At 36.6% G+C, this 18,372-nt stretch overlaps 2 protein-coding genes and 1 pseudogene across 2 annotated transcripts; 1 reads left to right on the forward strand and 2 right to left on the reverse strand.

Moving 5' to 3' along the window:
• The first annotated feature begins 1,300 nt into the window (after positions 1–1,300).
• LOC131299907 (pentatricopeptide repeat-containing protein At2g20540-like) lies at positions 1,301–5,254 on the forward strand (annotated as a pseudogene).
• A 2,079-nt stretch (positions 5,255–7,333) lies between these two features.
• LOC131300453 (DNA (cytosine-5)-methyltransferase CMT3-like) lies at positions 7,334–15,316 on the reverse strand. The gene is made up of 15 exons (XM_058326307.1): positions 15,096–15,316; positions 13,838–13,903; positions 13,517–13,753; positions 12,477–12,535; positions 12,331–12,397; positions 11,908–12,237; positions 11,754–11,822; positions 11,582–11,668; positions 11,397–11,484; positions 10,873–10,991; positions 10,674–10,781; positions 10,547–10,590; positions 10,405–10,474; positions 9,579–9,682; positions 7,334–7,641 (listed from the first exon to the last, which is right to left on the reverse strand). The coding sequence occupies exons 1-15, from the start codon at positions 15,183–15,185 to the stop codon at positions 7,473–7,475; spliced, it is 1,707 nt and encodes a 568-aa protein (XP_058182290.1). The 5' UTR covers positions 15,186–15,316; the 3' UTR covers positions 7,334–7,472.
• A 2,184-nt stretch (positions 15,317–17,500) lies between these two features.
• LOC131300457 (DNA (cytosine-5)-methyltransferase CMT1-like) lies at positions 17,501–18,363 on the reverse strand. The gene is made up of 2 exons (XM_058326311.1): positions 18,117–18,363; positions 17,501–17,726 (listed from the first exon to the last, which is right to left on the reverse strand). The coding sequence occupies exons 1-2, from the start codon at positions 18,278–18,280 to the stop codon at positions 17,615–17,617; spliced, it is 276 nt and encodes a 91-aa protein (XP_058182294.1). The 5' UTR covers positions 18,281–18,363; the 3' UTR covers positions 17,501–17,614.
• Between the last annotated feature and the right edge of the window lie 9 nt (positions 18,364–18,372).

Raw genomic sequence — 18,372 nt, forward strand, 5'->3', positions numbered from 1 at the left:
ATTCCTTGCATTTTCGCAACATTTCTTGTATCAAATGAACATATACGAAAATATCGATTTTCTTACTTCACTGTACTTTTCTCTCTAGAATAATTCAATGGGAGAATAGTAGGAGAGTTTAATTTTATGAATACAGAAAATTAATTATGAGTAAGAACACTGGAGGAGACGTGAAGATTAAATGAGATTAACTTGCATAGTTAATTTATCTATGATAATTAGGTAATACGATGAACGCTATACTTCACAAATCCGTAATTTTCTTGAAAACAAGTTTAGTTGGATTACTAGCAGATTGGAGGTTGCTTTAGTGCAAGGGGGCACTATCATGGTCTAAAACAACGCAATTTGTTCCGTTCCACTAAAGTTTTTATTTTTTAAATACTACTTATTTTTCGCTTTATAAGACAGGTCATTCTTTCATAATACATTACATTTAATTTAAAAAATAAATAATTATTTTTCTTAGCGGAACGGGGCCTTAATCCCCATCAAAGCTGTTAATTAAGAACTAAATTAATAAGTTTTAATTTTATATAATGTCTAAATAAATAGGTGTTTATATAGCTAATCTTCCCAAAGGTTGATGGGTGCTGATTGCAATTTGTTTTGCATTTTCCGTGGCCCTGCCATTAATTTTACTTCCATTCAATTCAGGATTCCTTTCTTTATTTAATCAGTTATACTTTAATAAGTACCATAAATAATCTAAAGCATATATAGACCCTAGCTCAGACTATTAATAATCGGTAGTACTCCCTGATCTTTAATTAATTTATGGGTAGACCCACAAACATTCCCTTTGACAACAGTGCAAATTTATTTATCCACTTCTGACTACTCCATCGGTTTATTTGAAGTGGTTTACAGAGAGGTTCACTGTTGTTCTCCTCTCCACCCATAAAAAGGGGGTCCCTTTATTGCCAAACTTAGCCAATACTATATCTCCCATTTGGCCATCTCTCAGTGTCCTCTCCACTCAGTTCGTTAAGTGTAGGGACTAGGATGTCTCTGTTTAATCCAACTCCCCACTACTAGTAGATGGTAAGATTGGGTTCAAAAAAATCAGTCAAGAAGCGTAAGTTGGCCAGAATATCATGAGTTATCAAAAATAAAGTTGTTAGACACGAGGTCCATTACTTCTGGTTATTTGTTACACCCAAAGTTATTTTTTGACTATGAAATGTGAATGGCATTAAAAAGCTAAAAAGTGATCATGCCGAAACTACCTAGATCATTGACCTTGAGGTCCTTGAGAGAGTTGAGATCCTGCAAGTCTTGGATGTACACCCTGAGTCTTATGGCCCTATTCGGTATGACTTTTGAAAGTAATGAGTAGAGAAAAATAGAGAAAATTTGTTGAAGACTATGCCCAAGAATTTTGAGACCCTAAAACGAACAAGGCCAATGACGATATAGTTTTTGTGTGGAATATTTTGTCCTAGAATTTTGGACTATGAAACTAGTTGAGTAGCGTATTTACACGGAAAGACAATGATTTGGGTACAAGTTTGCCAAATTCAATTTTGGAGTCATAGTTGACCTAAAAATGACTTGGCAAAAGTTTGGCAAAGTATTTTTGTCTTTATACTAAATTTTGACTACTGGGGACTCCAACCCATCGCAAGTGACATTGACATATATGTAGCAATAACACTCTCAGAAAATACATTAAAATTTTGTACATCCTCATAATTGATGATCCATCGACAGATCTTGGGTGATAAACTTCCATTCAAGTGACAACAATTGTAACAAACTTTTCGTTTTAATTCTTTAAATTCTGATACTTGGTACAGTATCATTCGACGTCACGCTCGTAATAATCAAACAAAACAAACCTAGCTTACATATTTTGGAACTCATTAATAAGAGGAACTCCCATATACTCAAGTTGACGATTGACTTCATTGAAATTCGTTTGAGATCAAGTGAAAGTAAAACAATTTGTACAGTTTTTTGTTTTTCGAACAAACAAATTATTGAGCTAGTTATAAGAGAATTGATTTTGTCATTTTCTTTTTTGTTAATGGCACTTTTTTTTTCTCATAAAATAAATTATATAATGAGACACAAAGAAAAGTGACATTGAAAAAAAAAAATTGACAAAATCACTCTCCGTTAAATATTACTCCGTACTAACTCAGCAGCCCAAAGCATCGATTTGGACCACAAACGGAGTCTTCGAGAATTCACGCATCTCTCCACTAGCTCAACCTCCATCACCTCCCAAGATTCCGAGCCCACTAACCTCCCCTTTCATCAAACAAGACAAACTCTAAAACCAACTCAACTACGAAAACAAAACCAGAAACAATTCATCTCTCACTACCCATTCATTGATTTCCTCAGCGGCCCTGTAAATTCAAGAACTTATGCTTCCATTCTCGAACCCTGTGAATACCCTAGTCTTGGAAAACAAGTCCACGCCCTTAAAATGGGTTTTCACGGGCACGAGTTTGTGCAAACCAAGTTGCTTCAGATGTACGGAAGATGTGGTTGTCTTGATGATGCAACTCAACTGTTCGACAACATGCATGCTAGAAACTTATATTCATGGGCTGCCATTCTGAGTTTGTATGTGGGTCATGGGTTTTTTGAGGAAGCCTTTTTTTTTTTTTTTGATAAGCTGAGGAAGCCTTTTTTCTGTATAAAGAATCGTTGTTTGAGGACGTTGGCTGGATTGGAATTCTTTGTGTTTCCAGTGGTGTTGAAGATAAGTAATGGTTTTGGTAGGGGTGAATTGGGAAGGCAGTTACATGGGTTTGTCATAAAGAATGGGTTTGTTTGTAATATAAACGAGGGGAATCCTTTGATTGATATGTATGGTAAAAGTGGAAGTCTAAGCGAGGCCAGGAAAGTTTTCCATGGAATGCCAGAGAGGGATTGCGTGGGATTGCGTTTCGTGGCATTCTATTGTCACTGCTGTACTGCTAATGGAATGGTTTATGAGGCATTGCAGTTTTAAAAGAAAATGTCAGATAAATCAACACCAAATCTTATTTCATGAAGTGCTGTTATTGGTGGATTATCGCAAAACGGGTATGACGAAGAAGCGATTGAGGTGATTTATGAAATGCAAGCAGAGGGTTTTGAACCAGATGCTCAAATGCTAGCTAGTGTTCTTCCTGCTTGAGCAAGATTAGAAAAGCTAAGCCTGGGGAAAGAAATTCATGGGTATATCATGAGTGATGGATTTATGTCTAATCCTATTCTCGTCAATGGATTACTTGATGTGTATAGGAGGTGTACCAATATGGTAAGCGCTCTGAAGATCTTTAGAATATTTTCGGCAAAGCATGCAGTCTCTTTAAATACGATGATTGTTGGGTACTGCAAGAACTGGAATATTTCTAAGGCAAAGGAGTTGTTTATTCAAATGAAGCAGGGGATCGGGAATGACATAATTTTGTGCAACTCAATGATTTCGGGTTATGTAGATAACTCCATGTTCAATAAGGCTCTGAGTATGTACAAGAGTTACTAATGGAAGGAGGGGTTCAAGTTGATTCTTTTACTTTAGGGAGTGCCCTAACTGCTTGTATTGAAATGGGTTCTTTTAAGTATAGGAAAGGAGGTACATTCGCATGCCATTGTCAGAGGCCTGCAGTCAAACCCTTTTGTTGGTAGAGCAGTGGTAGAGATGTATTGCAAATATAAAGACCAAAACGCTGCTCGGAGGGCTTTTGATGAAATAGCAGAAAAGGATATTGTCACATGGAATGCACTGATCTCAGGCTATGCTGACTGCAATCAGATGGAAGTATTCCACATATTCTTCAAAGATGGAAGAAGATGGATTTGACCCAAACATATACACGTGGAATGGAATTATTTCACGTCTTATCGAAATGGTCATTACAAGTTAGCTATGCAAGTGTTATCTGAGATGCAGAGTTCAAAGATGGGACCTGACATTTCATTCTACCTGCTTGCTCAAAGTTGGCAACCATTGAACAAAGGAAGCAAGTTCGCGCACATGCGATAAGAACCAGGTTCGAATTCGATGTCCACATTGGCGCAGCCCTTGTGGATATGTATGCAAAATGCAGAAACATAAAACATACATTGGCGGCTTACAGTAGGTTCTCACACCCTAATTTGATTAGCCAAAATGCCATGCTTACTGCATATGCAGTGTGTGGATATGGAGAGGAAGGAATTGATTTCTTCCATAGGATGCTACAAGATGGTTTCAAACCAGACAGTGTAACTTTCTTATCTGTTCTTTCTTGTTGTGTTCGTGTAGGGTCTGTTGAGAGAGGAAGAGAGTTATTCAACATGATGGCGGATTACAGTGTGCGACCCACGTTGAAACACTACATGTGTATGGTAGACCTACTTAGCCGTGCAGGCCACATTCTCAAAGCATACGAGGTTTTTGGGTAAATGCCCATGGACCCTGATTTGGTGATATGGGTTGCCTTGCTTGGGGCATGTGTGATGTGGGGTAATGTTGATATAGGAGAAATTGCAGCAGAGAAGTTGATAAAACTGGAACCAGCAAACATGGGGAATTATGTGATGTTGACAAATTTGTATGTTTCTACAGGGGGTTTGAGTGATGTAAGTAGGACAAGACAGTTGATTAAGGAAAGGAAAATGCCGAGGAATCCAGGATGCATTGAAGATAGAAATCAAGTTCATGCATTTGTTGCATACTTGCATGAGACACATCTCGCTGGAGAACAGAGGATATCTACGAAACTCTGGATCTTTTAACATCTCATATGAGAATGGTGCAGTTCGAACAAATGTCATTAATTTGTGGGATTGGCATAAAGTTTCTGTTATACTGTACCAATTCAGAACAGAAGACGATATTGCCTCTCTAGAATTCTGAACCATTCCCTCCTAATAGCTCCGAGAACCTGTTGGATTTGATGATGCACCTCCAACGTGTATGGCCGTGTCCTGAACAATTTTATTGATTGCCTATTGGAGTAAATATTGGGTATTGGGCATAATTATGATACCAAGTCCTGTAATAATCAACCAATGGAAAATCTCACACTGTGGCAGTACCAAGTACTATTTTTATCTGATCAAAGCAATTGGTAGGTAGTTTGTCAATGGATATATTGTAAAGGAGGTTATTCTCGTGAGCAAGAAATAGAGGAACTTCTTGATAGTTGAGTTGGTTTCCTTGTGGAGATTAGGCTCAGTAGTTAGTTACAGCTGTGGTGTATAAGTCATATAGGGGTGAGAAAGAGAAGTCAGTCTTGTAATCCGAAAAATAGTTGTGAAATTTCTACCGTGACTTCGTGGAGAAAGCTTTGAGAGTTTCTTTTTCCTTCAACTCCATGTTCAATGACAGAGAAAGAAAGAAAGAATATGTGGTGGGATTTCTTACATTTTCTTGCATTCTCGATTCCCTCAATGAATCATATGTTTTTATTGCGTTTTTCTTTTATCCACAAATTGCGTGAATCTTGGATCCAAACCCAATTGAGGAATATTTTTCTTTCCACCTGAAACTTATCTTCGCCCTTAGAAGGATCCATACACGTTCATGCTACCTACCATACAGTCAAAGGCAAGTATACTGCCCACGATCTTAGGAAGCTCAAATGCAATGAGTTTAGACAGTGAAATTCCACATTTTCACTTGCTTAATGTGCTAGCCCACAAAGGAATGGAACAGAACGAGGCACAAATCAGACTAACCAAACTCCGAAAGTTAAGTTATTCATGTTGACTGAGGAAAGAAAACACAGTTGTGCAAATTGCAGAAAACTTTCATTCAAATCAGCTCTTTCTTTCCCCTGGTTTCCTTGTGCACGTCCAGCGTGTTGATTGAAAGAGGAAGGGAGACATACAGACCAAAATACTACATCACATTCCCCAAATGCAAAAGCAAGACAAGCGCGGGTAGTCCATATTCTTCCCTTCTCCCCTCTACAACCGTTTAACCAACAAACTCGCCTCAGCTGGGAATACCCCTTTTCCAGAAAGACTGCTCATGTTACCTCTAGCTTCAGGAGGATGGAGGAACGAACACATTATCAAATCTTAAAATGGCCAGCAAACCCACCAAGAAATAGTAAGACTCTAATTGGCAATCAAATTCATACAATGTCACGGTGGGAAGACATATCCATACATCAAGATGGCGCAAGCCTTAATTTGTCATCTATTTCAAAAAAGACTTCTAAAACGCATCGCAACACTCCCTTCAAACAAGCATCAAAGGAATTACGGGAGAGTATTCACTTCCTTGGGTGCGTCTGGTTTCGTTCAAGCGTCGTGTGTCCAGCTAGTCTTTCATTATTGCTTAAATTCGCAATATGTGAGTTTTGACCCCATAGTGCAGGGTGTACAAAAGATAGCTCCTAACCTTCTCCCCATTCCTCCAACTCGAGTTGGCCAGACCCCACTTCAGTTGCCAAAACAATCATAAGTAAATCTTTGGAGTGGCATTTCTTGGTACAACAGAGAGCTTTCGGCCACAAAATTGATATTCTGGTGGGATGGTTTCCTCCAAGGGAGAATTTGTAAAGCTCAACAATGATGGAGCTTTCAACCCGACAATGGGCATGACATAACATGTACAGGAGTGCTATTACATGATCACTTTGGAAGATGGTTAGGAGGTTTTCATTAAACCATGATAGCAAACTCAAGCCTGATGGTGGAAGTTTAGGCCTTACGAGGCAGACTCGTTTTCGGAAAGGCTGAAAATGTGAGGAATCTGGAATAGAGATGGATGCATTGGTTGTATTTCAGCTTCTGAATGATCAGCATACGATAATTCATCCACTTGATAGTATTTTACTTGACTGCAGGTCAATAATGGAGGCATTTGAAGCAATGTCTATCAAGCATGTCTACCGCAAAGCAAATCATTGTGTAAATGCATTGGCAGATGACCCGCTGATTCGGTGAAAGATTTAATCTACCCTTGTTAAGGGTTGTATGCCCTCAGCTTGGAAACTCTTAAGTTAAGTCTTTAATGCATCGTTCAGTTACCAAAAAGAAAAATGTAAAACCACATGGGAATTAAAATCTGCAATGACATTCAATCACACCTCTTTTACCAGGTAAGCAAACATAGAAAATAGACAGAAGAAATAAGCCAAAAATACATACTTACAGTAGCAAAAAAACAAAACTTCCCACTACAATGAGTTGAGTTTTGTTCACCCTCCACTTTAGAGGGTGAACATTACCCTCCTTCCTATTGGTTGAAATGATGTGGACCCCATTAAGCATGACATTACTTTGTGATGGGATCCACACCATTTCAACCAATAAGAGAAAGGGTAATGTTCACCCTCTTTTAAGAAGGGTGAACAAAATTGCACTCCACTACAATGGTTGAGAGAGAATCAAATGAGTAATAAAATGAATACCCACGAGAAGTAGCAGCAAGCATATTTCTAAAAAGGGCCCAACGGCCAAGAATAAGGTGAAAATTTCAAGAATAACCACCAGTTTGATCACATCTCAATGTTTTTACAGAACTACAGAAACTAAAGAAAATCCTCAACAACCGGAAGCAACTCAGCTTGCATTCTTGGAAATTTCTCCGGCAAAGCAAAGACAGGTTCTTCCCCGGATAAGCCCTGGGCTGCAATAGCTAGGGCATATCCCAATGCCCGAGAAACAGGAACTGCGACCGCATTCCCTACTTGAATGTACCTGGAGCATCCCCGAGTTAGATTATGTAAAGAACAATATTAAAATTAAAAAGGGAAATAAGGGAGGGGTGTTTTCCCCTAAAGCAATGGTAATTTCAAAAAAAATAAAGTTGAATTTATCCTGGGAAAAAAAACAATGGTAAATCGAAAAGCAAAGAGTCATTTATCATAAAGCACATACAAACAGGGACACAAAACGTGACAAACAAATGCTAATAATCGGAATTAGTAAAACAACCAAATAAGTACTTTCTAATAGACTAAGATCCATGGCTATTTTGACCTTGACATAACTTTTTAATATTACTATATTCTAATCTCCGATTGTGTCCCCAACTTGTCCTAGCATTTTCTAAACATGTTTTGACATGTCCCTAGTGCATCGACTAAAAGATACAATAAAAATAATCCAATGCACATTGAGACATATCTGGAGTGTGTATAATACATACATTTTGGCATTGATAAGTGAGGTCATATACGAGCGTCTGTTATTCTTCGCTTTCGATTTCCATTGCTACACTAACGTTCAAACGCACAACTTCAACATTTAAATGTAGTGGAATGTGTCACGTCACATGTTGGACAATTATCTATGCATAAATGTTCCATGCTTGTAAAAGACGTTTATTTCATATCATATGGAGTACAATAAAAGAATATACAGAACTTAAAAATTTTACAATATCCTCGTGCCTTAAGACAATGAGTTTGGCACTTATATAACATAATAGGTCTACAGTGCTTCAGGCAAGTAAAAAGAAAAAGCACGCATCAATTTTATAAAACTGTTGGACTGCTCGAAATCCATTCAAGCACTCATCTCGAATACATCTGATATTTGTCCAACATTTGAAGCAAAAAATTCTATAAGATGCATATTTATTAGATGAGCCTACCACGGTGACATATAAAAACTATACCAAAAAAAAGAACTCTCTTATTACGCATAAAATGACCTAACACCTTGTAAACGCTTTCTACCCTTGAAAACAATATATTATTGAGGAATATGAATGTTTCAGGCATGTCCTAGTGTTCTTGATAAGGGAAGTGGATGAATCCAACACCCATGTAACGCACCCAAATCTTATACCCAGCCTTGTGATATAGATCACATCAATTTCAACAATATCTTTCCTCGGATACAGTCCCATGTGAAACATCTCCATTCATCTCCCCTTATTTCATCTTTTCATTTTTTGTTACCAACTTTTCAATCTATTTCAGAACATATTTTTTTCCACAAATAATATACTACTTGCTAACTCATTTTGCAATTTAAAGAGTGACTTTATAGTGCACTTCAACGCTCAACAAAATTAGGTTCTACTACTTTTTCGCATTTTGCTACCTTAATTGTGTACTCTGATATACTCTTCTAATACCAAATCACATTTTGTAGCATGATTTGGTTTCTAAAATTTGGAGAGAGATTTTACCAAAAATAAAAAAATAAAAATTGGAGAGAGAGAGAGAGAGATTGATGATGATATGATGTATATTAAAGAGTATGTTAGAGCACCTTTTTTTTTTTTGACATTTGACATCCGATGCATCTGCTGCCTGCAGGAGACTCTCTTTTAGAGCATGAACACAGCACCATCCCAGTATAGGATTACAATTGCTTTCAGAGACGGACACAACAAAAGCCAAAACTGGCCGACCTTTAGCTGTGTCTTTTATCATGGTTCCCTATGCATCTCAGAGAAACATTTACCTCTCTCTTTTTTCATCTACCCTTTTCTCATCTTTTTTTAATTCAAGGAATCAGTCATCACATAAAACATGGATAGCATTGTTTTCAGACTAGAAAGAGATCAAAATACCAAACTTTTCAAGACCTTGTTACGGTGCAGTTATGATAAGTCTTATGTAATTATGCAAGGCAATGCAATTGGGCAATTAGTTTCGTTAGCCCTCCAGGACAGAGAATACCTTTCTTTGATAGTGCCAAATAGCTTGTAGTAGTCTGGAAAACCCTGTAGTCTAGCATTTTCACGCACTGTGAGAACCCTATCTTGTTCCGGATGCAATATAACCTGACAAAAAAATCAAGACAAGGTGTTGGGCTAGAAAAATGGAAAACGTACCTACATATTTCTTGCACGTTTGTATCCAGGATATGTGATGAAATATAAATGCAAAGAGAAAAGAAAGTGACTAGAAGAACTTAAATATCTTCTCACATATTCGGCTAAGTAGATGAACTTAAATATCTTCTCACAAGGTGTTGGGAAGTATCAGACTTTAGTTCAGTAATTAATCAGAAGAAATGATCTAGGTCATGGGATTGGACAGGTTACTCCGAGATGATAGTTCTATGTTCGTTAATGTTTATTGAGTCCCAGCCTCCCAAGGGAGAATTGGGAGTTCTAATACGGGAAATGGGATGATAGGATTACCATGGAAAAAGTTATACTTACTCTTCAAGATTTAATTTCATGTAGAAAATGTAGTAACATTAGTTTCTTTCTTTCTCTTCCTATCGTTTCAATTATCTTAACTCCATAAACAAACAAAAACTCCATAAACAAACAAGCAACAACATTAAATTGTTAATTAATCTTACTTTTTTAATTTAGCCATCTAAACACAGGTTGTCTTTCTCTCGAGTCTTCTAAATTAAACATGGGATACACCATTATACAAGATAAGACAAGGCCATCCATCTAATCCAATAAATTCCCAAACAATGACCATCCCCCTAATCTTATCCAATGAAACAAACGAGCTCCATCCGTTTCAAGGGGAGGAAAGTGACCTGATTGTGAGGTTCTGCCCTTGTAACAACCGTCGGCACCGTCTCATCCCACCATAACCGGCCAAATGGTCTGCATGATTTCGCACAATGAATATTCGAGAAACAAAAGGAAAAAGTGGGAAAAAAAATTAGAAACCCTTACTTAGATGATGTCCCACCGACAAAAGTCATTGCATAATTAGGGACCTGTGAATACCATCGACGCAGTCAAATCCAAGCATCAACTAGCAGAAATGTTAAGAATGACCACAAAAAAATAGCACTCTTACCAAAGGCTTTCCTGAAGCTAGATACACCCTTTCAACATCAGGGTCCCATTCAACTTTATTATTATCAACACAAACCCTAACACCTTTCAAATCCCTGAAGTTTGCACCCTGAAACAACAAAGAAATAAACCAATATGATGTTTCAAATGTATTGGGCAGGTTATGTATTACTGGATAGTATTTAGTATAGTTACAAAACCTTTCTCTTTGGAATTTGACGGACACGCTGATAATCATCAACATTCAATCGAAGAGGACGGTGATCAAAGAGAAAGCAGTTCAATGGTTCAGACCGTGCTGCCGAACAACTCAAAAGTTCTACAAAGGACAATAAGAAAACCAAGTAAAAATAAGCAAATAACCAAGAATACATATCAAAAGTATGGAATTTGCTCATGCAATTTAAATTAAGGAAACTATGCTGATAATGGAACTCCCCTTTGACCATTTCCATAAGATAAATAACAGGTCATTGCCAGAAGTGAATTGAACCGTGAAACTACAGGATTGTTTTTTGAATTGCTAATGAAAAACAACTAATGAGCAACTGAAACCACAAATATTAAGATAAACAACTGAAAGGTAAAAAGTGCAACACATGAAGCATTTTTCCGAACATCAAGTTGTTGAGAATGACTGAAAAAACACTCTTGACTAACAGAATGTTTAAAAATTAAACTAATATTCGTTAGCATAATTTAACCAAAAGTTATGCGAGCTCACCATCTTTCCCCAATCTAATAAATTGCTGAAATTCCGTCATAGCTTCACTCTGATATGGCATTTGATCCCTCGCTTCTTCATTCTCAACCTTAAGAACAAATTGAAGACGAACAAATTATAGAAAGCCTAGGCCATAACCAATAAAGGCATAAAAGCAAGAAATATCAATCGATTTGTTCGTATACAGGTGGGAGATCAGAAATAGCGTCTTTGAGCAAAAGTTCCTTTTTGAGATCAGCGCGTCGACCTTCTTCATAAGCAACAACATTCCCCTATACATAAAAGGTAAAACTTTAAGAGAAATCATCAACACATACTCTAAAATTGCTAGAAACACTTGGATATTCCAACATCTACCTCAAATTCAGTTGGACCACATCCCCTCAAAACAACATTGTGTGTCGGTAAGGGGTACTGAGGCAATTTCTGCACACCGAAACAAATAATTATTCAGTTTAAAAGCAAAAAATAAGGAGCAAGTATGTAATATGTTGGTGTCTTATTAAATCACCTCTGAAGAATGAGCACCCCACAAGAAGACCCGCATTCGAAATTGGGGCAGTCCATAAGCACCAGCTGCCATAATACCTAATCGTGCTTGATATTTCATGCCAACAAGACATCCTAAAGAGTATCGTCCAAGAAATCCACCAGCGAACTTTAACATGTCAACTACATTTTCCATCAAGATAAATCTTGGTTTCAAGTATTTTACAAAGTCCATGAAAACAGTAAGTTGCTTATTCTTCAGGTCTTGTAAGGGATCGTTTTTGTTCCTAAAACGATTAAATCCACTTATTCCCTGACATGGGGGACCTCCGCAAATCACATCAACATCACCCTACATGACATTCAGGAAAAAAACAGTTGAATGTTAGAATCAAATTTAAACCATGGAATCAATAGCAAGATTAATTACGACATCGAAACTTACAGGTAAAGGTAAAATCTTGAAGCGGTACCCATTAATTACAAACTTTTTCATCGCATCCTTGCAAGTACTGATGAAAACATTGATTCGTAAGATGACAAAAAATAACATAAAAATTAGCTAAGGCTGTTTTGCTTGTGGTGTCATACCCCAAACCATCTTGAGGTTCCCAAGTGTCTTCATCTGACCCATAGCCCTTCCAGTGGATCTGCAAATGCAAAAGCCAAAAAGTATCAATAAAAACAAACAAAAGAAAAAAAGAAAATCAAGAACTTAAGAGTAAAACAATTCAAAAATGGAACTAATACTTTTTCCTAAGAAAAGACAGTTACTAGAAACTAAGGGACCCGTAAACTGATAAACTGATTAGTTGCAAATCTGGTCGCATTTTGAAGTGACCTAATCAAGATTTTTGTCGGACGCAGGCACATTGCAAAAAACGTATGGGACATGCCATGTGATGTATCCATTACGTTAAATTGATTTTTTAGTGGGGCACAAACAGTGGGGACACGTAGTAGGACACATCAGTGGTTAAATATGCAAATTTTTTTAATTTTTCCGGGTAAAAGTGAATTACTTCAAATATTTTGGGTTAAAAGTGTAACATGATGTGTATATGATTCTTGTTCATATATTTTGATGCTTCTACATATAACTATGCTTCCACTATTATAGAATACATTTTACATCCATTTATTTATTTTTGTCGTGTCCCCTGCTGTGTACGTGTCCCCATTTTTTTGAAAAATCATGTGTCTGTCTATGTCCATATCAATGCTACATAGGTACTAAGGATAGTAGGATACAGACAACGTTCATTGATCAAAAGCAATTTTTTAGTTGACATTGCTTTTAACTGAGTTTCAGCATGCATAAGACATTATATCTACATAGTTCCAACACCTTTTGCATGGCTGGTACACAACCAAGCAAATCATAATAAATTAACACAAACATTGACAGCTTTTGTTCTATAGGTGAAAGAATGTACCTAATGTACCAAACATTGACAGCTTTTAGTGCAGTGCCACCGATCTAGAAATGCAAAATGTACCTAATATTGCATCTACTGAGCTTAATTTGTCTTGTCACATACACTTTTGGAATAAAAATTGTTTCTTTCTTCTATTTCGTAAGTAATGATAATGATATGTAAACTGTGTTTGGAAAATGGAAGTTTAACCACCTTAAAATGAAGTCCCCTCTTCTTACTCCCTTTTGGTTTCCCATAACAAATTGCTAGAATTTTTTCAACTTCAAATACTTCGGAATCATCAGATCCATCATCATCATCACTTTGTTCATTTGGACAGTCATCATCGTCTTGTTTTGAAGACTCATTATCTGTCAAGGGGAACAAGTCGCAGAGTTTCTTCCACTCTTTTAAAAGAGCCAGAAAATCTTCTGCATTTTCATTCCGCACCTGTGAAGTGACCATAATCAGTCAAGAAACAACCACTTAAAGTGACAAAAAGAACAAGATAAAAATCATTTCAGAGGATTATACCTCAGTCTCGGGATGATTGGATCTGAGGCTTTCACATGCATTTGAATTCTGATCAACTGCCCATTTCTACACAGATAAAGAAATGGCAGAAATTCAATAGGAAGAACAAAGCACAGCGTAGAAAGAAAATAAATGACCCCTAATTTAACCATAAAATGTGAATATGATGCACAAAGATTGAAAAACAGATACATTTTCCAGTTCAAAACATAAGTTACTAGTAAGCCCAAAAGGGGCAACAATTGTCCAAGAGTTACAACAGCAGGACAACACTTTCTTGGCATAAGAAGTGCAATGTTAAATAGTAATTCCACATTCTTGAACCAACAATGTTATGCAAAGGGATACATGTCACATTCTCGTGACAGCTTTTAGTCAACCTTCATATCACATTCAAATTGGAATTGAGCAAAATTCCATCAATGAGCAATATGATTGACTTCTTGCAGCACTAAAGCTTCAAGGATTCAACAAATCTTATGAGCTGCTGCAGCAGCATGTATGTCAAATCCACTCCCAATAATTCATCTTTATCCCAATTCGTTGTTGATGGCTACATCAACCATTCTTCTTTTTCCTATTTTGAAATGTGAGATTTTTACAACTAGCAAAAGAATACATATCATGGAGAAATTTTGCACCCATAAAAACAATGCAAAGAAAGATAGAACAACTCAAGACTGGTGGTGCGGAAAAAATTGGAGATGCGCCAATTATCACACAAAACAAGGGGAACATTTGTTGCTTCCACAAGTGAAAAATGCAGCTCTCCAACATAACGGCATGTTTAATTGGGACTAGAAAACAAATTTAGTGATCCATCCTTTGTCGGTTGTGAAGTTCTCATACAAAAGGGCAGACCGTGCAAGAGTTAGCCCAATTCTTTAGGCAATTGGAGAATTGTTTCCCACCAAATATCCCAAAGAAGTTAAATTGATTTCAGTATGCCAAGAATGCTGAGGTTTGGTAGCATTATAGAGCACCATTATGATCTAGGATAACAAGAAGTTAAACATAAATGCAGTGGACTCTCATCTGTTGCATGCAAAGAGAGCAAATCAAATTATCAATACTTACACAATCTCATAGGTTAGCCTTAATTATAAACTTCCCTTGATCATCATTCAAAAGTCGTGTTGATTTTAAGACACCAGGAAGTGATTGAATCAATCTCAAACTATATCTAAGTGCTAGATTATCGAGAGGAACAATTTGAAGAGAAAGTACAACTGTGTACAGCAATTAACTTAGAACTTACAGTAACGAGATTAACACCACCCATGTTGGCACCTAGGCAAAGGCCTGTTGACATTGCACCACAGCCACAATAGAGATCCAAAAGTGTCATTTCCACTTTCTTCTTCTCGTTATGTCTTGAAACCTCTGCAAAATCAATCTTGGCTGCGACATCAGAGTCACTAGAAATAGCTGAACTAGCATCACTTATTGAGGATGCATCACTATGTGCCTTCGAGTTTTCAGGAGCTACAAATACAAACAACATAAGTTAGAACGCTTTATCTAATACAAGATGACCGATCACAAAGCTACTACACAATTGGTTAACATGGATAAATGCCTATTACTTTTTTCAAATAGTTATCTCTCCAAAACAAAAACACAAGAACCAAGTATTCGATGATGATCAAAGAACTACATACTCCGATCTGTTGGAGAAACATACTAACCATTGGTTGCATTCAAAGTGGTGAATGAGAAGTAAGGCAATGAATATGCCATGTCACAATAGAAATCTGAAGATGAGATTAGGTTTTGTTTTTCAGCCAAATCCACCTGTCGCGTGGAAAAGCTAGTGATGAACATTGGAATAAATAGGACTAACATTACAAAAGAAGTAGATACTTGAAGGTGTGTTTGAAGATCATACATTGGCTGGAAGCTGAACAATTGTTATTTTTGAAACAATAGAGCCCAATGGATTATCATCTCTAATACCCGAGTAAAACACCCGTTTTTCGTCGATGAACTTGGATTGTTCCTTAATTGCCTAGAAACAACCAAATATGTGATGAGTAATGAATGAAACATTTTCAACATCAGCAATACCAAAATTAGTGAGTGAAGAACAAATTATCTCACAGTATCTGCGGCTCTATAGAACCACTGAGCAGAAAAATACAAATCCCCATTGACGGTTTCAAAGAACTCCACAATTTTGGCAATATAATCAGGTATACCTTCTTCCGCCGGCGCCTAGTAAAACCACCCAAACAAAAGAATAATAAGTTTGTATTTAATTACTATAAAATCACATACATCTTGTAGCTATTTCCTATGAAACCACGGCCCATTATAATAGACAAAACAAAGCATAATACACAAAAGTATACGGAATAATGATAGCCTATTGAAGTCTTAAATTGGATAAGGTTCCATCAATGTCCTTATAGCATGCCAACCTCTTCTTTACAATTCATCAAACTTTAAAGACTATGTTAAACTTAATATAGCTAGAGAATTAAAGACCTTTAAGATGTGGAAAATAACCTTGCTTGGTATGTACTAACTGCTAACAAAATTAACTAACAAATCATCCCAAGACTAGACCTTCTGCAAGGAGCTCTCACTAGACAAAAAAAAAAATTCCATTGACACAAGGAAGATTCTAAGGTACCACCCTCCTTGTTTGGGGATACCTTATCAAGGTTGACCTTCACAATAAGAAAGTATTACTTTAACCATATGAAGGCATTATTAAAATATCCCAAATGGCTTAACAAAAATCAAAAAACAACACCATAAAAGGGCATAACATTTTCAACATCACCATATTTACCATGCCTCCCATCATAACATTCACCACAAAATGATAATTCAATCACCATGAAAAGCATAACATTTTAAGGTTTGGTCAAACAATAAAGGATACTACAAAAGTTTCCTTAAGAATAAGAAAGGATTAGCAAAGCAGAAACAACATGCCATGAAAACTCCTATCCAAAAATGATATCTAAGTTTTGCTACAAAGTGACTGGCAATTGTAACATTTACTTTACAATCTATTTAGCTATAAACCAAAGTATAAGCAAGATATATGATATCTTCTAACCTGTAACTGATTGCATATAGAAGGAAAAAATAAGTGATAGTTGTACTGAAACAAAAAGGGTACTTGCAATGGAAATTAAACTAGTCAAGGGCTTGTTGCAACAGTTATAACAAGCTTACCTTTACACTATCACCACCATACCAATTTAAAATCCATATTTCCCACATTCATTCTCATATAAAAGGAAACAATAAGTGATACTTGTACTTGGTTACATAAGAAAACTTGAAATTATATATTGTCGAGGCTTATTCTTTTAGATGGTTTTGTAATTTCTCTTCAAATACCAGTTCTCCATCTTATATTTACTCTTGACAATGTAACATACAACACAACACAAATCCAAATTAAAATTGAAAAAAAAAAATACATTCAAAATGCAAACAAAAATATAAAGATGTAGCTATGCAATGTTGAAGTTGTAATTTGTAACAGAATTTGGCTAAGAAAAAATGTGTATCATGTTAAAACTTGGGCATTATTTTGATGTCATAATTATAAAATAAAATAAAAAAAACATATGGTGACATAATCATGACAACAGATTCGTACATCAAAACACACACTACCACCACACGTCTAGATATCATGAGAGATGTCTATGAGTGAGTATGCATATCCCGGTAATCGTTAGTAGAATGTCCAAAAAGTTACACAAGCACTTAGATAATTTTCAAACAAATAAAATAAAAATAAAAAACAATCACTTAGCTCACCTTTACGTGCACATAATCATAAAGGTTGAATATGCATCCATCAACAACAGCTTGAGTATAGTGAGACTTTGCTTGTAAAACTTTATTTACGCTTGAATCAGCACTACAATCAGATTAAGAAACCACAAAGACAGTCACATCTTTTCCTTTAACATGCTTGAGGTTTTAAATATCATTCTTTGGGTATTGTATCGGTGGTGGTTACTAAACGGTTTTTGAGCCATCTCACCGCTGCATCTCAATATATCCATGAGATCAAAAATCTCGTGCATATTGGCCTATTTCCTTTACGCATCAGTCCATTACTCATTCTTTCGGGTAAAAAAAGATTTTTAAAAATTCATGTTTGCGACAATCGATTCCCGTTACTTTTTTTTCAATACCACCATATCTTTACACTGGGACCGTTGGATTATTAAAACCTCGATTACATGTCAAATCCTTAGGTTATGTACATTGTAAAAATCTTTAAACATAAAAGAGAATAACTTACCCATATCGACTGGGCCATCTTTCCCTCGATTCGTCGGCCGGCACTGGTTTTCCGGCGAACCTGTCGTCCGGTTCCTGCGGCGTCGGCGGTGGGGGCAACTTGGCCTTTTTCGGTGAAGACGGGTTTGGGGGAGAGGTTTTCCCCACTCGCTTGGTTCCTCCCATTCTCGCACAGAGAGAGATGCGGGGAAGATGAAGAGATGAGAGAGAGAGGCGCGTAGTGTTGAATTTCAGCTACTTGCTTTTACTACTGACCG

Source organism: Rhododendron vialii, chromosome 9a (assembly GCF_030253575.1).
Source record: "Rhododendron vialii isolate Sample 1 chromosome 9a, ASM3025357v1".
In the NCBI taxonomy this organism is placed as follows: Eukaryota; Viridiplantae; Streptophyta; class Magnoliopsida; order Ericales; family Ericaceae; genus Rhododendron; species Rhododendron vialii.

Bases quoted from the DNA above. Each gene is read 5' to 3' on its own strand.
- LOC131300453 (XM_058326307.1), bottom strand. From the start codon at position 15,185: ATGACACTTTTGGATCTCTATTGTGGCTGTGGTGCAATGTCAACAGGC. The intron at 12,238-12,330 runs GTAAGTTTCGAT...AATGTCATGTAG, and splicing joins TCAAGATTTTACCTTTACCT to GGTGATGTTGATGTGATTTG. The intron at 11,669-11,753 runs GTAGATGTTGGA...TTTTATGTATAG, and splicing joins GTGGTCCAACTGAATTTGAG to GGGAATGTTGTTGCTTATGA.
- LOC131300457 (XM_058326311.1), bottom strand. From the start codon at position 18,280: ATGGGAGGAACCAAGCGAGTGGGGAAAACCTCTCCCCCAAACCCGTCT. The intron at 17,727-18,116 runs GTAAGTTATTCT...ATCTGATTGTAG, and splicing joins AGATGGCCCAGTCGATATGG to TGCTGATTCAAGCGTAAATA.